Below are 19,503 nucleotides of genomic sequence, written 5' to 3'. Positions count from 1 at the left end.
ATCGTCTGGGAAGTGAGGAGCGCCTCTGCCCGGCCACCCATCGTCTGGGAGGTGAGGAGCGCCTCTGCCCGGCCTCCCATCGTCTGGGAGGTGAGGAGCGCCTCTGCCCGGCCGCCCCGTCCGGGAGGAAGTGAGGAGCGCCTCTGCCCGGCCGCCCCGTCCGGGAAGAAGTGAGGAGCGCCTCTGCCCGGCCGCCCCGTCCGGGAAGAAGTGAGGAGCGCCTCTGCCCGGCCGCCCCGTCCGGGAAGAAGTGAGGAGCGCCTCTGCCCGGCCGCCCCGTCCGGGAAGAAGTGAGGAGCGCCTCTGCCCGGCCGCCCCGTCTGGGAAGTGAGGAGCGCCTCTGCCCGGCCACCCACCGTCTGGGAAGTGAGGAGCGCCTCTGCCCGGCCGCCCCGTCTGGGAAGTGAGGAGCGCCTCTGCCCGGCCACCCATCGTCTGGGAAGTGAGGAGCGCCTCTGCCCGGCCACCCATCGTCTGGGAAGTGAGGAGCGCCTCTGCCCGGCCACCCATCGTCTGGGAAGTGAGGAGCGCCCCTGCCTGGCCACCCCGTCTGGGAAGTGAGGAGCGCCTCTGCCGGGCCGCCCCGTCCGGGAAGAAGTGAGGAGCGTTTCTGCCCGGCCGCCCCGTCTGGGAAGAAGTGAGGAGCGCCTCTGCCCGGCCGCCCCGTCCGGGAAGAAGTGAGGAGCGCCTCTGCCCGGCCGCCCCGTCCGGGAAGAAGTGAGGAGCGCCTCTGCCCGGCCGCCCCGTCTGGGAAGTGAGGAGCGCCTCTGCCCGGCCACCCACCGTCTGGGAAGTGAGGAGCGCCTCTGCCCGGCCACCCACCGTCTGGGAAGTGAGGAGCGCCTCTGCCCGGCCACCCATCGTCTGGGAGGTGAGGAGCGCCTCTGCCCGGCCTCCCATCGTCTGGGAGGTGAGGAGCGCCTCTGCCCGGCCGCCCCGTCCGGGAGGAAGTGAGGAGCGCCTGTGCCCGGCCGCCCCGTCCGGGAAGAAGTGAGGAGCGCCTCTGCCCGGCCGCCCCGTCCGGGAAGAAGTGAGGAGCGCCTCTGCCTGGCCGCCCCGTCCGGGAAGAAATGAGGAGCGCCTCTGCCCGGGCGCCCCGTCTGGGAAGAAGTGAGGAGCGCCTCTGCCCGGCCGCCCACCGTCTGGGAAGTGAGGAGCGCCTCTGCCTGGCCGCCCCGTCTGGGAAGTGAGGAGCGCCTCTGCCCGGCCACCCATCGTCTGGGAGGTGAGCAGCGCCTCTGCCCGGCCACCCATCGTCTGGGAGGTCAGGAGCGCCTCTGCCCGGCCACCCATCGCCTGGGAGGTGAGGAGCGCCTCTGCCCGGCCGCCCATCGTCTGGGAAGTGAGGAGCGCCTCTGCCCGGCTGCCCCATCTGGGAAGTGAGGAGTGCCTCTGCCCGGCCACCCATCGTCTGGGAGGTGAGGAGCGCCTCTGCCCGGCCACCCATCGTCTGGGAAGTGAGGAGCGCCTCTGCCCGGCCACCCATCGTCTGGGAAGTGAGGAGCGCCTCTGCCCGGCCACCTATCGTCTGGGAAGAAGTGAGGAGCGTCTCTGCCTGGCCGCTCCGTCTGGGAAGTGAGGAGCTCCTCTGCCCGGCCGCCCTGTGTCTGGGTACAAGTGAGGAGCTCCTCTGCCTGGCCGCTCCGTCTGGGAGGTCTACCACGGAGGCCAGAAGCAATGTGGGGGCTGGACGTGGTGGCTCACACCTGTGGTCCCGGCACTCTGGGGGGCGAGGCGGGTTGATCACTTCGGGCTAGGAGTTCGAGACCAGTCTGGCCAACTTGGCGAAACATGAAGAATACAACAGACAAACCAACCAACCAACTCAGTGACAACAAAACAGGTCTACCCTGGAGTCATACTCTAATTTTTTCTATTTTCTTCCCTTTCTGATCCTTTATCCCACTTTCTTTTTCTTCCTCCTCCTTCTCCCTCCTTTGTCAAATAGAGGATTGAGTTATTATCACTGATCCATATAAAGTCCCTCTCTCATTTATTTTAACTCCCACCCCCCATTTCTATTCCCCGACTTCCCATGTGCAACCTTCCTAATATGTTTGATACGCATCTTTTTGTTTGTATGTATTTTTAGAAAATGTTTATTGTTTTTGTATGCAAAAATTAATAAAAAAAAAAAAAAAAAAAAAAAAAAAAAAAAAGAATATGGTCGACTAGGCAGTTGGGTGTGGTAGCTCACGCCTGTAATCCCAGCACTTTGGAAGGCCACGGCAGACAGATCACTGTAGCCAAGGAGTTCAAGATCAGCCTGGGCAGCATATTGAGACCCTGTCTCTATCATAAACACATATATATAAATAAAAGAATATGATCACCTAACATGAGACCACTGCCACTTTTAAGTAGTATATAAACTCTAAGATGGTTTATTTTACTGGTTGGGGGCAATGGCTTTATCATGAGTTAACTTTTTTTTTTTTTTTTTATTGTAGAGACCTTTTCTTCTCTCAATTCATGAGCAAGAAGGAACACACATAAATCAAGGATGCTGGCCGGGCACGGTGGCTCACACCTGTAATCTCACCACTTTGGGAGGCTGACGTGAGTGGATCACCTGAGGTCAGGAGTTTGAGACAAGCCTGGTCAACATGGCAAAATCCCGTCTCTACTAAAAATACAAAATTAGCCAGGAGCGGTGGTGCCTGTAATCCCAGCTACTCAGGAGGCTGAGGCAGGAAAACTGCTTGAACCCCGGAAGTGGAGGTTGCAGTGAGCTGAGATCACGCCATTGCACTCCCGCTTGGGTGACAAGAACGAAACTCTGTCTCAATAAAAAAAAAAAAAAAAGAAAAAAAGAAAGATGCCCACTATCTCCACTTTTGACACTATCTGGAAACAGTGTTAGATGCAAAATGAGACAGAATAAAACAACTAGAAATTCAAGGACCAGAAATAAAACTTAGTTGCAGATAATACATCAAACCTGTAATTAGATATAATTAGATTATATATATAATTGCAGATGATAATAATATAGTTTGATATCTGGTAGGGCCAGGTATTATAAAACCTCTATAATTGAAAGTATAAGGCTTTTCTGACACTTGTTCTCACTATGGTAAATAAAAGTTTTTTTAAAAAGAAGTGTAAGGCTGGCTGGGTGTGCTGGCTCATACCTCTAATCCCAGCATTTTAGGAGGCCAAGATGCAAGGATCACCTGAGCCCAGGAGTTTGAAACCAGCCAGCCTGGCCAACATGGTGAAACCTCGTCTCTACAAAAAATACAAAAATTAGCTGGGTGTAGTTGTGTATACCTGTAGTCCCAGCTACTTGGGGACTGAGGTGTGAGGATCACTCAAGCCTGGGAAGTGTAGCCTGCAGTGAGCTGTGATCGTGCTACTGCACTCTAGCCTGGGCAACAGAGGAAGACCCTCATGAATGGCTTGGTGCCCTTCCCATGAGATCTGGTTGTTTAAAAGAATACAGCACTTCCTCCCCTTTTTTTCTCTTGCTATGTGATGCAATGGCTCCCCCTTTGCCTTCCGCCATGATTGTAAGCTCCTTGAGGCCCTCAACAGGAACAGAGGCCAGTGCCATGCTTCCTGTACAGCCTGTAGAACCATAAGCCAAATAAAACTCTTTTCTTTATAAATTACCCAGTCTCAGGTATTCCTTTATGGCAAGGCAAACAGTCAGATTAACATACTATAATATCGTTGTCATACATAAGAAAAATTAAAAATGTATATCATCTATTATGAAGTCTTATTTAGATTTATCTAACTGTCCCAAAATGTTTTTCATACCAAGCCCAATCAAGGCTTATGTGTTGTCATTTGATGTAGGCCAGTGTTTCTCAGCTGGGGACAGTTTTACCCTCCAGGGGATATTTGGCAATGTGTGAAGACATTTTAACTTGTTCCTTTACCCTTTGTATTAACCTATAAATAGCAAGTTAGGTTTAGAAGCTTTATTAGAGTCAAGTAAAACATTTTGCGTAAGAATTCCTCATATATGTCTTATATTCTTTATATTGCGACACATGAGAAGGCTAAGTTTGGCTACTTGGTTAAGGCAACTGAATGTCACGTCTATGGTATAATTTGTCCTTGGCAATTACCAGCACATGGGGTGATCTCTGACATCTTGAATATCCTGTTACCCATGATGCTTTAGTGTATCTACTGATGATCCTTACCTGAATCAGCTATAGGGTTGTAAAAGGGTGATTCTTCTAAGTATGTCATTCTTTTCATCCTTTAATACTGGCATTCTTTGGTAAGAAAAAGGTCTTCCCTCATTCCCTTTTTAGTAGTAGTAAGGATTCATGAACTTTTATTTAGTCGATATATTAAAATAAATTTCAGTCACTATGTATGCTCCAAAATTGACCCACATTGTTTCCTTCAAATTGCTTTTTGTAGAGACAGGGTCTCACTATGTTACCGAATCTGGTCTCAAACTCCTGGGCTCAAGTGAGCCTCCTGCCTCAGCCTCCCAAACTGCTGGGATTACAGGTGTCAGCCACCATGCCTGGCCTTTTTTTTTTTTTTTTAAATATTTGAGTACTTTGCCAAAAAAACTTTTTTGGGGGAAAAATCCTCAAACCCTGTAAAGAATAAGACACAAAATACAATAAGGCACTCCAGTTCTGACTCTGATATCACTTACCAATAGTTTATACAATTGAAGTTCCACAACATGGCTATACACTGCATGTGTGTCCTCACAAAATTTGTGTGGTGAAGATCTAATACCCAATGTGATAGTATTTGGAGGTGGGGCACTGAATGGGACTAGTGACCTTGTAAGACTAGAGAGGAGAGATGATTTTTCCTTGCCACATGAGGACACAGCAAGAAGATAATGGTATGTAAAACAGGAAGATGGACGCCCTCACCAGAAACCAAATCAGCTGGCACCTTGACTCAACTTTCTAGCCTCCAGAATTGTGAGAAACCATTTTTTTTTTAAGAGAGGGAGTTTTGCTCTTGTCGCCTAGGCTGGAGTACAATGGCACAATCTCAGCTCACTGCAACCTCCGCCTCCAGGGTTCAAGTGATTCTCCTGCCTCAGCCTCCCGAGTAGCTGGGATTACAGACGCCTGCCACCATGCCCGGCTAATTTTTGTATTTTTTTTTTTTTTTTTTTTTTGGAGACGGAGTCTTGCTCTGTCCCCCAAAGACAGAGCACTGGATCACTGGGGTGCAGTGGCACGATCTCGGCTCACTGCAAGCTCTGCCTCCCAGGTTCATGCCATTCTCCTGCCTCAGCCTCCTGAGTAGCTGGGACTACAGGCACCTGCCACCACGCCCGGCTCATTTTTTGTATTTTTAGTAGAGATGGGGTTTCACCGTGTTAGCCGGGATGGTCTCGATCTCCTGACCTCGTGATCCACCCGCCTTGGCCTCCCAAAGTGCTGGGATTACAGGCGTGAGCCAACGCGCCCGGCCTAATTTTTGTATTTTTAGTAGAGACGGGGTTTCACCATGTTGGCCAGGCTGGTCTAGAACTCCAGACCTCAGGTGATGCACCCGTCTCCACCTCCCAAATAATTTTTTTTGGCGTTGTTTAAGCCACTCAGATAATGGAATTCTTTTTTTTACAGGATACGACCACAGATGGCTGAGACCCTGCACTATTTTTCAAGACATGGGAAGAATGACTCTGAAGGCAAATCAGAGATCAACAGGGTTGCCTCCTTGGTTTCAAAAAGGGAGACAGACCATCATCTTGGGTTTCAGCATGAAGGAAACACTGATCTAGTTGCAACGTTCTATTTGGGCCCATGCCTCATCTTCCTACATATTCTTGTGCTCCTTGAACATTAAAGCTGACTGGGGGCATTCTACAGTCAGAATCCAACAACTGAATGGACATATGGAAAAAATATCCACATTTATGGGGTAGTGCTTATTTGGAACAAAAACCTACTAAGTCAGCAACAGTATTTTAAAAGAATGCTTAATTTTATTTGATGAATCAATTTATAGCAAGACTGTTTCCCCTTTCCTCCCAGTTTTTTTTTTTTTTTTTTTTTTTTTTGAGACAGAGTTTTGCTCTTGTTGCCCAGGCTGGAGTGCAGTAGCACAATCTTGTCTCACTACAACCTCTGCCTCCCAGGTTCAAGCAATTCTCCTGCCTCAGCCTCCAGGGTAGCTGGGATTACAGGCATGCGCCACCACGCCCGGCTAATATTTTGTATTTTTAGTAGAGACGGGGTTTCTCCATGTTGGTCAGGCTGGTCTCGAACTCCCAACCTTAGATGATCCGCCCGCCTTAGCCTCCCAAAGTGCAGGGATTACAGATGTGAGCAACCGCGCCCAGCCCGTCCCAGTTTTTGGTGTTAAAATGTCCTGGACATTTGGTGCAGGTCAAGATGTTATAAGCCTACCAGAGCCTATCTCCCTACTGATTATGCCCAAAAACTTGGGAAGTGAGGAAAGAAAATCTGTTTTGTATTTTTTTTTCTTTTTTGAGACGAAATCTTGCTCTAGTCCCCCAGGATGGAGTGCAATGGCGCGATCTCGGCTCATTGCAACCTCCAACTCCCGGGTTCAAGCGATTCTCATGCCTCAGCCTCCCGAATAGCTGGGATTACAGGCACCTGCCACCATGCCCGGCTAATTTTCGTATTTTTAGTAGAGACGGGGTTTCACCATGTTGGCCAGGCTGGTCTATGAACTCCTGACCTCAGGTGATCCGCCCACGTTGGCCTCTCAAAGTACTGGGATTACAGGCATGAGCCACTGGGCCCAACCTGTTTTTGTAGTCTTTTAAAAGTTCCTAGCAATAGTGGTGGTAGAGTGGACACATAAAACTCAATAAGAAAATCTATTCTAGACAAACCAAGAAAAAGGGTACTGTGGAATATGAGGAAAATATTTTTTTCTCCCTTTGCATTTTACCACTTTATTATTGCCACTTTACCACAAAGGCAGTTCCAGTTACATGGAACCACCTGGCAGTGCTGGCAGTAACAACTCTGAGAGGAGCTTGTCTTTCTAGCCACAAGGCAGATAAAAGATCTCCTTGGTAATGGAGATCACGGGGGAAACTGCAGAGCAGAAACAGCTAAAGAAGAGAATACCCTAAAATTCTGTGTTTGAACTGACCCAAGTTCCACATTCACCTCTAACCTGTGCATGCATGGAACAGTCCCAAAACAATACAGCCATGGCTCTCTGAGAAATAAATTCTGTTTGGGAGGCCAAGACAGGCGGACTGCTTGAGCTCAGGAGTTCGAGAGCAGCCTGGGCAACATGGTGAAACTTCACCTCTACTAAAAATACAAAAATTAGCCCCGCATGGTGGCGCATGCCTGTAATCCCAGCTACTGGGGTGAGGCAGGAGAATCGTTTGAACCCTGGAGGCAGAGGCTGCAGTGAGCAGAGATCACACCATTGCACTCTAGTCTGGGTGACACAGTAAGACACTGACTCAAAAAAGAAAAATGAATTCTGATACAAACCACCACTCTAGCCCCATAGTAACCTAAATGGTGCATGTGCTGTGCACAAAGCAAAGGCTCTGAAAAGTGAACTGACATCAGAACCACTAGCAACAAAAGGAGAGGCAGAACATGCCGGCTGAACCTAGCAGGGTTGATTGCCTGCTAAAACAAAACAAAATCAAAGTTCTCCAGATTTTTATGAGGAAACAGATTCTCACATAATATTCAAAATGTCCAGGATGTAATCCAAAATTACTCAACATACAAAGAGCCAGAAATATGTGACCAATTTTCAAAGGAAAAGACAATCAGCAAATGGAAAATCTGAGATGATCCAGATGTTGAAATTATCAAAGACTTCAAAGCAGTTATTATAACCATGTTCCACGGTGGGGTGGGAGAGGAAAGGGAACTCTCTTGAAACAAATGAACGTTTTTAGCAGAGAAACTGAAACGCTAATCAAGAGCCAAATACAAATTTTATCAATGAAAAATAGAAAATCTATTTTCTATTTCTCAATAAATAAAATAAAAAAAGAAACATTTAAACAATCCAAATGAAGGCAGAAAACAGAAAGCAAAGGAACAAAAACCAGAGGGAACAAACAGAAAACACGTAATACAATGTCAGACCTAAATCCAATCATATCAGTCACTATATGGTCTAAACCAATTTAAAAAAGAAACACATTGTGAGATTGTTTTTTTTTTTTTTTTGAGATGGAGTTCACTCCATCGCCCAGGCTGCAGTGCAGTGGTACGATCTTGGCTCACTGCAACCTCCACCTCCCAGGTCCAAGCAGTTCTCCTGCCTCAGCCTCCCAAAAGCTGGGACTACAGGCGAGTGCCACCATGCCTGGCTAATTTTTGTATTTTTGGTAGAGACAGGGTTTCCCCATGTTGGCCAGGCTGGTCTCGAACTCCTGTCCTTAAGTGATCCATCCGCCTTGGCCTCCTAAAGTGCTGGGATTACAGGTGTGAGCCACCACACCCGGCCGAGATTGCTTTTTTTTTTTTTGGCACAGAGTCTTGCTCTGTTGTCCAGGCTGGAGTCTAACGGCTTGATCTTGGCTCACTGCAACCTCTGCCTTCCAGATTCAAGCCATTCTCCTGTCTCAGCCTCCCAAGTAGCTGGGATTGCACCACTATACCCTGCTAATTTTTGTATTTTTAGTAGAGACAGGGTTTCACCATGTTGGTCAGGCTGGTCTCGAACTCCTGACCCCATGATCCGCCTGCCTTGGCCTCCCAAAGTGCTGGGATTACAAGCATGAGCCATGGCATCCGGCCCGAGATTGCAGTTTTAAAGATTCGACTACATGCTATCTATAAGAAATCCCTGTAAGTATGTTAACACAGAGAAGGTAGAAGTAAAAGGATGATAACTAGCATTACAGGATGATAAACAGAATCATGCAAAGACTAATCAAAAGAAAGTTTAAGTGGCTACACTAGCATCAGACAAAGTAGACTTCAGAACCTAGGAACAGCTCCAGAGATAAATGATAACAGTAAAAAAGTCAATTCACCAAGAAGACATGGCAATATTAAGTATGTACCTAATAACAGACATCAAGCAAAAACTGAGAGAATTACAGAAGAAACAGACCGGGTGTAATGGCTCACACCTGTAATCCCAGCACTCTGGGAGGCCGTGGGGGGAAGATCTCTTGAGCTCAGGAGGTCAAAGTAAAACTATGATCACACCACTGCACTCCAACCTGAGCAACACTTTCTCAAATAAACAAACAAAAAACCACCACCACCACCAAAAACAAGAGGACTACAGTGGCTATATTTGTAAACAATAAAATAGACTTTAAGACAAACATTTTTACTAAGAGATGTAAAGAGTCAATTCATCAGAAAGACATAACAATTATATACGACAGAACCCCAGAATATATGAAGCAAGCACAGAATTGAAGGGAGATACAGTTCTACAAACAATACTTGGAAACCTCAATATCCTATTTTCAATAATGTATGAAACATATAGACAGAATAGTGATAAGGAAACAGGAGACTTGAACACTATAAACCAACTAGACTTAACTGACATAAAGAACATTCTACCCAAAAGGAGCAGAATACACATTCTTCTTAAAAACGCATAGAAATTCTCTAGGATAGACTATATGTTAGACCACAAAACAAGTCTCAATAAACTTTAAAAGACTGAAATCATACAAAGTTATCTTCTATGATTACATGGAATAAAGCTAGAAATAAGGAAAACTGGAAAATTCACAAATATAAAAAAACTAATACACTCATACAATGAATGGATCAAAAAGGAAATTACAAAGAAAATGAGAAAACACAATGAGATGAATAGAAGTGAACACAAAACATACAAAAACTTATGAGATGCAGTGAAAGCAATGCTCAGAGGAAAATTTACAAATGTAAACAGTCACATTAAAAGGGAAGAACAATCTCAATGAATAACCTAACTTCATGCCTCAAGGAACCAAAAAAGAACAGACAAAACCCAAAAGTAAAAGAACATAAAGACTACAGCAGAGGCTGGATGGGGTGGCTCATGCCTATAATCTTAGCACTTTGGGAGGCCAAGGCGGGCAGATCACGGAGTCAGGAATCCAAGACCAGCCTGGGCAATATGGTGAAACCCCATCTCCACTAAAAATACAAAAATTAGCTGGGTGTGGTGGCACGCCCCCGTAGTCCCAGCTACTCAGGAGGCTGAGGCAGAAGAATTGCTTGAACCCAGGAGGCGAAGGTTGCAGTGAGCCAAGATCGCACCACTGCATTCCAGCCTGGGCGACAGAGCGAGACTTCGTCTAAAAAAAAAAAAAACCCCACAAAAATTAGCCAGGTCTGATGATGCCTGCCTGTAATCCCAGACACTCAGATGGCCGAGGCATGAGAATCACTTAAACCTGAGAGGTGGAGGCTCCAGTGAGCTGAGAATGCACCACTGTATTCCAGCCTAGGTGACAGAGCAAGATCCTGTCTCAAAAAAAATAAATTAATTAAAAAGATTAGTTGGGTGTGGTGGCATGTGCCTGGAATCCCAGATACTCAGATGGCTGAGGCTGGAAGATCAGTTGAGCCTGGGAGGTGGGGCTGCAGGGAGCCATGATTGCAACCACTGCACTCCAGCCTGGGTCACAGAGAGAGGCCCTGTCTCGGGGGGGAAAAAAAAATTAGAGCAGAGACAAATAAAACAGAATAGAAAAACAGTAGAGATTCAACAAAATAGAAAGACTTTTAGCTAGATTAAGAAAAAACAAGAAGGCACAAATAACTAAAATTAGAAATGAAAGTGGGGCTACTATTACCAATCTTATAGAATTAATAGTGGGGCCGGGTGCAGTGGCTCACACCTGTAATCCCAGCACTTTGGAAGGCCGAGGCGGGTGTATCAGTTGCGGTCAGGAGTTCAAGACCAGCCTGGCCAACATGGTGAAACCCCATCTCTACTAAAAATACAAAAAATCAGCTGAGCATGGTGGCGTGTGCCTGTAATCCCAGCTACTCGGGAGGCTGAGGCAGGAGAATCGCTTGAACCCAGGAGGAGGTTGCAGTGAGTCAAGATCACACCACTGCACTCCAGCCTAGGTGACAGAGCGAGACTCCGTCTCAGGAAAAAAAAAGAATAGCAATCCTTCTCAATCTCTTCCAAAAAATAGAAAGAACACTTCCTAACTCATTCTATGAGGCCAACATTACCCTAATACTAAAGCCAGACAAAGACAACGCAAGAAAACTACAGAGCAATATCCCTTAAGATATATGCAAAACCCATGCACAGTGGTGCACACCCTCATAGCCCCAGATACTTGGGAGGCTGAGATGGGAGGATCACTAGTTTCAGCCCAGCCTGGTCAAAATAGCATATGCAAAAATCCTCGGCAAATTATTAATACCAGAAACTAAATCTAAATGCATAAAGATTATATATCACAATTAAGTGAGATTTTTCTCAAAACTGCAAGGCCATAAGAAGATATGTAATACGTCACATTAATAGAATTAAGGGGGAACCCACATGATCTTCTCAATTAATGCAGAAAAATATCAGACAAAATACTTTTTCATAAAACTGGAATAGAAGAAAACTTCCTCAACATAATAGTCTTTATTGAAAACCTACATGTAATGTCATACTCAATGAAGAAACACTGAAAGGTTTCCCTTCTAAGATTAGGAGGCCAAGGTGGGTGGATCATCTGAGGTCAGGAGTTTGACACCAGCCTGTCGAACGTGATGAAACCTCGTCTCTACTAAAAATACAAACATTATCCGGGCATGGTGGTGGGTGCCTGTAATCCCAGCTACTTGGGAGGCCGAGGCAGGAGAATTGCTTGAACCTGGTAGGCGGAGGTTGCAGTGAGCCAAGATCGTGCCACTGCACTCCAGCCTGGGCAATAAGAGTGAAACTCCATCTCAAAAAAAAAAAAAAAAAAAAAAAAATTACATAGGCTCAAATCTTCCCATAAAATACTTATCATTTGCATTAGGAAAAATAGTTAACTTTACAGTGAAGAAAGTTGGCAGTCGCCCTACATGATCAAAGTTAACATCACCAATAATGGGAAAACAGACATTTTGTGACTCCTGATATGCTGCACTGAGGACACAATTTACTTCTGTAATATTCCTGTGTAATGAGGAATCTAAGCATTCAAATTTATAGACATGTGTAAAATAACTGGCCTGTCCTCAAAATGCCAACATCATGAGAAGACAAAAAAGTCTTAGGAACTGTTTCAGAGCAAAGCAAACTAAGGGGATATAACTAAACAATGCATGATCCTGGATAACTTTGACTATTAATGGAGATAACAGTGAATTGTGAATAAGGCCTATACAGTAGATATTAGCATTATGTCAATATCCACCTTCCTGATTTTGATAATTATATTGTGCTCATGAAAGATAACGTCCTTCCAGCCTGGACAACATGGTAAAACCCTGTCTCTACAAAAAATAAAAAATTAGCCAGGCATGGTGGCATGCACCTGTAGTACCAGCTACTCAGGAGGCTGAGGTGGGTGGATCAACTGAGCTCAGGGAGGTCGAGGCTGCAGTGAGCTGTGATCGTACTACTACACTCCAGCCTGGGTGACAGAGCGAGACCCTGTCTCAAAAAAAAAAAAAAAAAAAAAGAGAGAGAGAAAGTAAAAGGAAGAAAAGAAAGATAAAGTCCTTGTTCTTAGAAAACAGCCACTAAAGGCTGGGCACGGTGGCTCACGCCTGTAATCGCAGCACTTTGGGAGGCCGAGGTGGGTGGATCACGAGGTCAGGAAATCGAGCTCATCCTGGCTAACACAGTGAAACCCCGTCTCTACTAAAAATACAAAAAAAAAAAAAATTGGCTGGGCGTGGTTGCAGGTGCCTGTAGTCCCACCTACTTGGGAGGCTAAGGCAGGAGAATGGCCTGAACCCGGGAGGCGGAGCTTGCAGTGGGCCGAGATCGCGCCACTGCACTCCAGCCTGGGCGACAGAGTGAGCCTGTCTCAAAAAAAAAAAAAGAAAAAAAAAATAGCCACTAAAGTATTTAGAGATCAGATGGGTTCCTGCCAGAAATATAATCAAACAGTTCCACATACAGAAAAATCTACAGTGTCCAATCATGTTCAATCCAAACAACACTGCCCCAAGACATTATAATCAAACTGTCCAAAAAAAAAAAAAAAAAAATCAGAGACAAAGAGAAGATCCTGAAAGCAGCATGAGAAAAGCAGCAAATAACATATAAGGGACTTCCAATATGGCTAGCAGCAGATTTCTCAGCAGAAACCTTCACGCCCAGAGACAGTGGGTATGTTCAAAGTGCAATGAAAAAAAAAATGGCAACCAAGAATACCATAACCAGCAAAGCTGTTCTTCAGAATGAAGGAAAGACAAAAGGGTTTCCTATACAAAAGCTAAGTGAGTTCTTCATTACCAGACCTGTCTTACAAGAAATGCTAAAGGTAATTCTTGAAGCTGAAAGAAAGGATGTCAGTGAGAAACACAAAACATCTCAAAGTATAAAACTGGTGAAAGTAAAATTCAGAATACAGATGGTTCCTGAAGTATAGGGTATAATTGACTTTGCAAATAAAGATGTCAATTACCTGGGGTAGAGGTGGGATGGAGAGGAAGATGAGAGAGATGACAATAATATCTGTTTCATAGGATTGTTATAAAGATTTAATAAGGTAATATTTCTCAAACAATTAGAACAGTGCCTGTCACAAAGAAAACAACACACAAATGTACACTGAATTAGAAGAAGTAACTATTTCTCAAAGATCATAGAACTAAATAGTGTAACAGGGATTCAAACCAACACTGACTCCGAAGTTCATGTTCTTAACCAGGACTATTCTGCCTCCTGGCTTTAGGAGTTACTTGAATAAATGTTTAACACGGATCTGGATTTTCACCTACCCTCCCAAAGTGAAACTGCATTATCAACCCATTTGAGAGGTTTTAAGGCTCCATAAAATTTCAAAGATGTGAACCCATACTTAGGATGGCACAGAAGTTGGCCTTTTTTTTTCCCTTTGTGTCCCAGTGCTTGAGGATAGAATTGGCAGACAGGAAACCACCGGCACCAAAGACATGATTCCCAGGGGACTGAAGCCCTTTCCCTCTGCCTCCAGACATAATAGGGAACATACATACCTGGTCCCTGCAAAGAAAGAGAGGGTGGCATTGACCTTTAGTGACCAAACAACAAAATAATTCCTAGGCGGCATACATCAATTATCAAAAGCCTATTGCTGCCTGTCCTGAGACCACGATCAAGCGAAGGGCTAATTGTTTCCTAAGAAATAAACTAGGAGTACAAAGGACTCTTTCTTCAAGGTGGTCTTCCTCTTCAATCTGAAGTTTCCTCTGCTTGAGAAATTCTAATGTTAAGAGCCTGGCAAAAATGTGTATAAACATACTTTACCTGAAGTTGTACTCATTTGTCAAGTCCTTCTCCTTTAATGGGTTTTTGCAGTCAAAGCCCTCTTGCTTTCAAGAATGGACAAGAATCAAAAAGTAGGTTAAATAAAACCATAAAACATATTGGTATTTTGGCTTGTGCAAGATTTTGCTATGAAATCAATAAAGCAGAACTGGGACTAACATGTTAAATTCTATCCAGTTATAAAGAAAAAGATATTTTTACACAAACAGAAAAAAACTACTAGGAACTGTATTCTCTTGGGGTTAGATTCATGGGTAAAGGCAGAAATATCTTAAGATGTCACTTAATCCTTTTTGGTTTTGTTTTTTGAGATAAGGTCTCATTCTATCACCCAGGCTGGAGTGCAGTGGCACCACCATAGCTCAGTGCAGACTCAAACTCCTGGGCTCAAGTGACCCTACTGCCTCAGGATCCCAAAGTGCTGGGATTACAGGTGTGAGCCACTGTGCCTGGTCATTTACTATTTTTAAATTTTATCTATGACTACCATTATTACAAAATTCTAAGCTTTCTTTTTAGCTTACTTAAGTGCAATGTTCAGAAAGAGTAAGAAAGAAATACTATATTCTTGCAAACTATGCTCATAAAAGCTTTGAGAAACTTGCCCATTATTAGCTAGGTATTCCTTTTGCTCTATACTGTATTTCATCAAATTAAGTCCTGAGATATAAATCTCACAAATCAATGGACAAAACTGATATTGTCAATATCAACTCTATGAATTTTTTTTTTTTTTGAGACGGAGTCTCACTCTGTTGCCAGGCTGTAGTGCAGTGGCGCGATCTCCACTCACTGCAACCTCCACCTCCTGGGTTCAAGAAATTCCTCTGCCTCAGCCTCCCAAGTAGCTGGGACTACAAGCACGCGCCACCACACCCAGCTAATTTTTGTATTTTTAGTAGAGATGGGGTTTCACCTTTTTGGCCAGGATAGTCTTGATCTGTTGACTTCATGATCCTCCTCCCCTGGCCTCCCAAACTGCTGGGTTTACAGGCATGAGCCACCGTGCACGGCCCCAACCCAACGAATTATTTTTATTTCTAATAAATTTACTCCGACATTCTTTCGAGGAATACATGGACAACTGACAACTGGTTATGTTAGTTTACATGTTTCCTTGTTCTTATTACATCAAATGTATCTATAAGAAGGGTTTGCTTAGCAACCCCAGGAAAAAAAAAGTGTTCTCATTCTTTAGGTCTGACCTGTGGTAAGGAGAGGGAGGATTAGACATTATCTACTGACCATATGGAAGTTTTGGATAATATAAGTTCAGAGATTCAGACTGGCTGCATCAAATTAAAATGTTTTAGATAATGGGAGGCAGGACACAGAGGCATTCAAACTAGCATTCCTTTTTTCTTTTTCTTTTGAGACAGTCTCGCTCTGTCGCCCAGGCTGGAGTGCAGTGGCGCAATCTTGGCTCACTACAACCTCTGCCTCCCGGGTTCAAGGGATTCTCCTGCCTCAGCCTCCCAAGTAGCTGGGATTACAGGGGAGTGCCACCACGCCCGGTTAATTTTTGTATTTTTAGTAGAGACGGGGTTTCACCATGTTGGTCAGGCTGGTCTTGAACCCCTGACCTCTGATCTCCCAGCCTTGGCCTCCCAAAGCGTTGGGATTACAGGCGTGAGCCACTGCACCTGGCCTCCATGTGGCTTTTCCTATGGAAGGCAAAATGGTTGGGATGGGAAAAGCTACGGTTACAGTCCGGACACTGTAAAGGTTTGATTCCAGTATGTTTTCCTAAATGTCTTTTTAGTTCATCAGACTGAGCAAACGTCCATGTGCATCCTTCCCACGTACATTTGTAGGGTTTTTCAGTGTGTGGTCTTCTGTGTGCTTTCAAGTGGGAGCTTTTAGTGTACACTTTGTTGTATCCATCATAATCACATCTGTGTATCCTCCACTTCCTTTGAGTATCTGGGGATTCCACAGGTAAAGGTCTCTTCCCAGGCTGCACGATGACCAAAGGGTGATTCTCTTGCAACAATGCTTGCGGGGGGGACGCTGAGTTCATTAAGGGGGGGTGACATTTCTTCAGGATAATCCGTCCTCTGTGGTTCGATCCCAGGTTCTATTTTAATTTTTTTCTGATACAGGATTTTCTTGTGATTCAATAACAGGTACTTGCATGCTACTACTGGAATTTTTCATCTCCTTCATGGAAGACCTCTTCCTCCTCCTCCTCAAGGAGACCATGAGAGGCTGCTGGAGGTGACTCACGTACGTAGGGGGGATGGGCTGCACCACCAACGGCTGGATGACCAGCAAGATCCCCAGGCTCCGTATTCTGTGCCAGGAGAGGGCAGCTGCCACCACCAGCGGCATGGACAAGTGGCATGTCAAAGGGTTGCTAGCCTGGAGAAGGGGATGAGTACTTTCATTGGTGGGCTGGAAGAAGGCAGGCTCAATCCAGGCGAGGCTGTCTGGTGTGAGGATAGGAACTTCAGAGAGGAGTGCGAATTCCCAGCAAAAGGAGGTGAACTCTGCTTGCTCACCATGAAGTCCATTGGCTCCATCTGTATTTCGTGCAACAGGCCTTCTAGGGTCTGAAAGAACTTATCAGGCAATTGTGTGGAGTAGATGACCCCATACTTGTCGGCTTCATGGATTCCATGTAATTAGATGAGTATGACACTGAGACAGGGTCCATGGGCCTCTTGCTTAACAGGAACTGGGTCAAATATGAGCATTCTTTTAAACCTTCTAGGGTGCTCTCATGTTTGGCTTTGAGAGGTGCGGTCAGGGACGCCGCCGACGAGAAATAAAGGCCCAGATCCGGGCTGCCTGGAGGCCCCCAAGCTCAGTAATGTCAGGGTTCCAGGTGGCGTTGGCGGCAGGGGACAAGGACGGGTGCACGTGCAGCAGGTGCTCTCCCTGCGCTCCAGCTGGGGCCCGGCTACTGCACAGCTCCCCTCTGGCTCCTGGCACCAACTCCAGGCAGTCATACCGCTTGCTCAGCAAGCCCCCTGGGGCTGGCGGGGTAAGAAGAGGCTGGGACCCAGGGTGGGAGAGTCAGGGCTGAATTCTTAACTTTTAAGATAGATGGAAAGGGGCTGGGCGCAGTGGCTCACGCCTGCAATCCCACCACTTTGGGAAGCAGAGGCAGATGGATCACCTGAGGTCAGGAGTTCGAGACCAGCTGACCAACACGGTGAAACCCCATCTCTACTGAAAATACGAAAATTAGCTGGGTGTGGTGGCGGGTACCTGTAATCCCAGCTACTTGGGAGGCTGAGGCAGGAGAATCGCTTGAACCCAGGAGGTGAACGTTGCAGCGAGCCGAGATCACACCACTGCATTCCAGCCTGGGCAATAAAAGCCAAACTCTGTTTCAAAAGAGAGAAAAAAAAAAAAAAAGATGGATAGCAAGGTCAAAAAAATACTGAGAATCCATCCTATAATGAAAAGCTAACAATGACATTCCTGTTACATTCCCAAACCAGAACACCAGTAAAGTCACTCTATTAAGTCATAGCTGTGATAACCTCATTAAGCACTTTAAATTTCTCTGAACGTGTACTCCCAACACCTGCCCCCAACACACACACACCTTGAGTCTAAAAGGTCATACCTAAAAATGTTTATGTTAGGTGGCAGGATAAATGTGGTTTATTTTTTCTTATACTTTTTTTTTTTTGGAGACCGGGTCTTGCTCTGTTGCCTAGGCTGGAATTCAGTGGCACCATCAGGGCTCACTGCAGTCTCAAGTGATATTCCTTTCTTAGTCTCCCAAGTAGCTAGGACTACAGGTACATGCCACCATGCCCATTTTTTTTTTTTTTTAGAGATGTGGTTTTGCTATGTTGTCCAGGCTGGTAAATATACTTTTTGATATTTTTCTGATTTTTTTTCACAAAAAGTTTCTAAAAGCAGCCAGGCGAGGTGGTTCACGCCTATAATCCTAGCACTTTGGGAGGCCAAGGTGGGCAGATCACCTGCGGTCAGGAATTCAAGACCAGCCTGGACAACATGGTGAAACCCCGTCTCTCCTAAAAATCCAAAAATTAGCCAGGCGTGGTGGCAGACACCTGTAATCCCTGCTACTTGGGAGGCTGAGGCAGGAGAATCGCTTGAACCCGGAAGGTGGTTGCAGTGAGCTGAGATTGCACCACTGCACTCCAGTCTAGGCGCCAGGAGCAAGACTCCACCTCAAAAAACAGTTTCTATAAGTTCTAAAAATGATTATAACTTTTTTCCTTCTTGATGAATGCTTTTTCTTTTCTTCTTCCAACTTTTAGGTTCGGAGGTATATGTGCAGGTTACGTGGGTAAATTGAATGTCACTGGGGTTTGGAGTACAAATTATTATGTCACCCAGGTATAGCAAGCACAGTACCCAGTAAGCAGTTTTATGATCCTCACCCTCCTCCCATCCTCCGTCCTCAAGAAGGGCCCTGTGACTACTGTTTCCTTGTGTCTAAGTGTACTCAATGTTTAGCTCCCACTTATTAGTGAGAACATGTAGTATTTGCTTTTCTGTTTCTGTGTTAATTCACCTAGGATAATGGCCTCCAGCTGCATCCATGTTGCTGCAAAGGACATGACCTCCTTTTTATAGCTGTGTAAGTATTCCATGGTGTATACATACCACATTTTCTTTATCCAGTCCACGTCGATTCCATGTCTTTGCTATTGGGAATGGTGTTATGATAAACATCCACACGTATGAGTCTTTATGGCAGAACAATTTATATTCCTTTGGGTATATACCCAGTAATGGGATTCCTGGGTCGAACAGTAGTTCTGTTTTAAGTTCTTTGAGAAACCTCCAAACTGCCTCCCATAGTGGCTGAACTAATATACCATTCCCATCAGCATTCCCTTTTCTCCACAACCTCATCACATCTGTTATTTTTTGACTTTTTAACAATAGTCATCCTGAGTGGTGTGATAGTATCTCATTGTGGTTCTGATTTACATTTTTTAAAAACACAAGAAAACCAAAAAAGCCATGATTTACATTTCTCTAATGATGAGTGATGTTGAACATTTTTTCATATACTTGTTAGCCACAGGAATGTCTTGTTTTGAGAAGTGTCTATTCATGTCCTTTGCCCATTTTTTAATGGGGTTGTTTGGTTTTTGTTAAGTTTCTTATCAATTCAGGCTTTTAGACCTTTGTTGGACAGAGTTTGCAAATATTTTCTCCCAT

General features: G+C 45.2%; 1 protein-coding gene, 1 non-coding gene and 1 pseudogene across 6 annotated transcripts in view; all 3 read right to left on the bottom strand.

The window, feature by feature from the left end:
• The window catches only part of UBTD2 (ubiquitin domain containing 2), a 77,345-nt gene that overhangs the window by 30,433 nt on the left and 27,409 nt on the right, over window positions 1-19,503 (bottom strand). Inside the window, exon 1 of one of the 5 annotated variants that reach the window (XM_063642637.1) lies at window positions 14,326-14,356. The exons of the other annotated variants lie outside the window; for them this stretch is intronic. Within the exon in view, the coding sequence (XP_063498707.1) occupies window positions 14,326-14,341 (16 nt within the window). The 5' untranslated portion in view covers window positions 14,342-14,356. Of the gene's footprint in view, window positions 1-14,325; window positions 14,357-19,503 lie in introns of those variants that run through there. 5 annotated transcript variants of the gene reach the window in all.
• Window positions 13,934-14,078, bottom strand: LOC129487073 (small nucleolar RNA SNORA57). Its single transcript, XR_008659199.1, has one exon. It is a non-coding gene; the product is annotated as a small nucleolar RNA SNORA57 (small nucleolar RNA).
• LOC129486010 (Krueppel-like factor 3) lies at window positions 14,449-17,534 on the bottom strand (annotated as a pseudogene).

Source organism: Symphalangus syndactylus, chromosome 7 (genome assembly GCF_028878055.3).
Source record: "Symphalangus syndactylus isolate Jambi chromosome 7, NHGRI_mSymSyn1-v2.1_pri, whole genome shotgun sequence".
Taxonomy (NCBI): domain Eukaryota; kingdom Metazoa; phylum Chordata; class Mammalia; order Primates; family Hylobatidae; genus Symphalangus; species Symphalangus syndactylus.
This window is presented reverse-complemented; position numbering and strand designations above follow the sequence as displayed.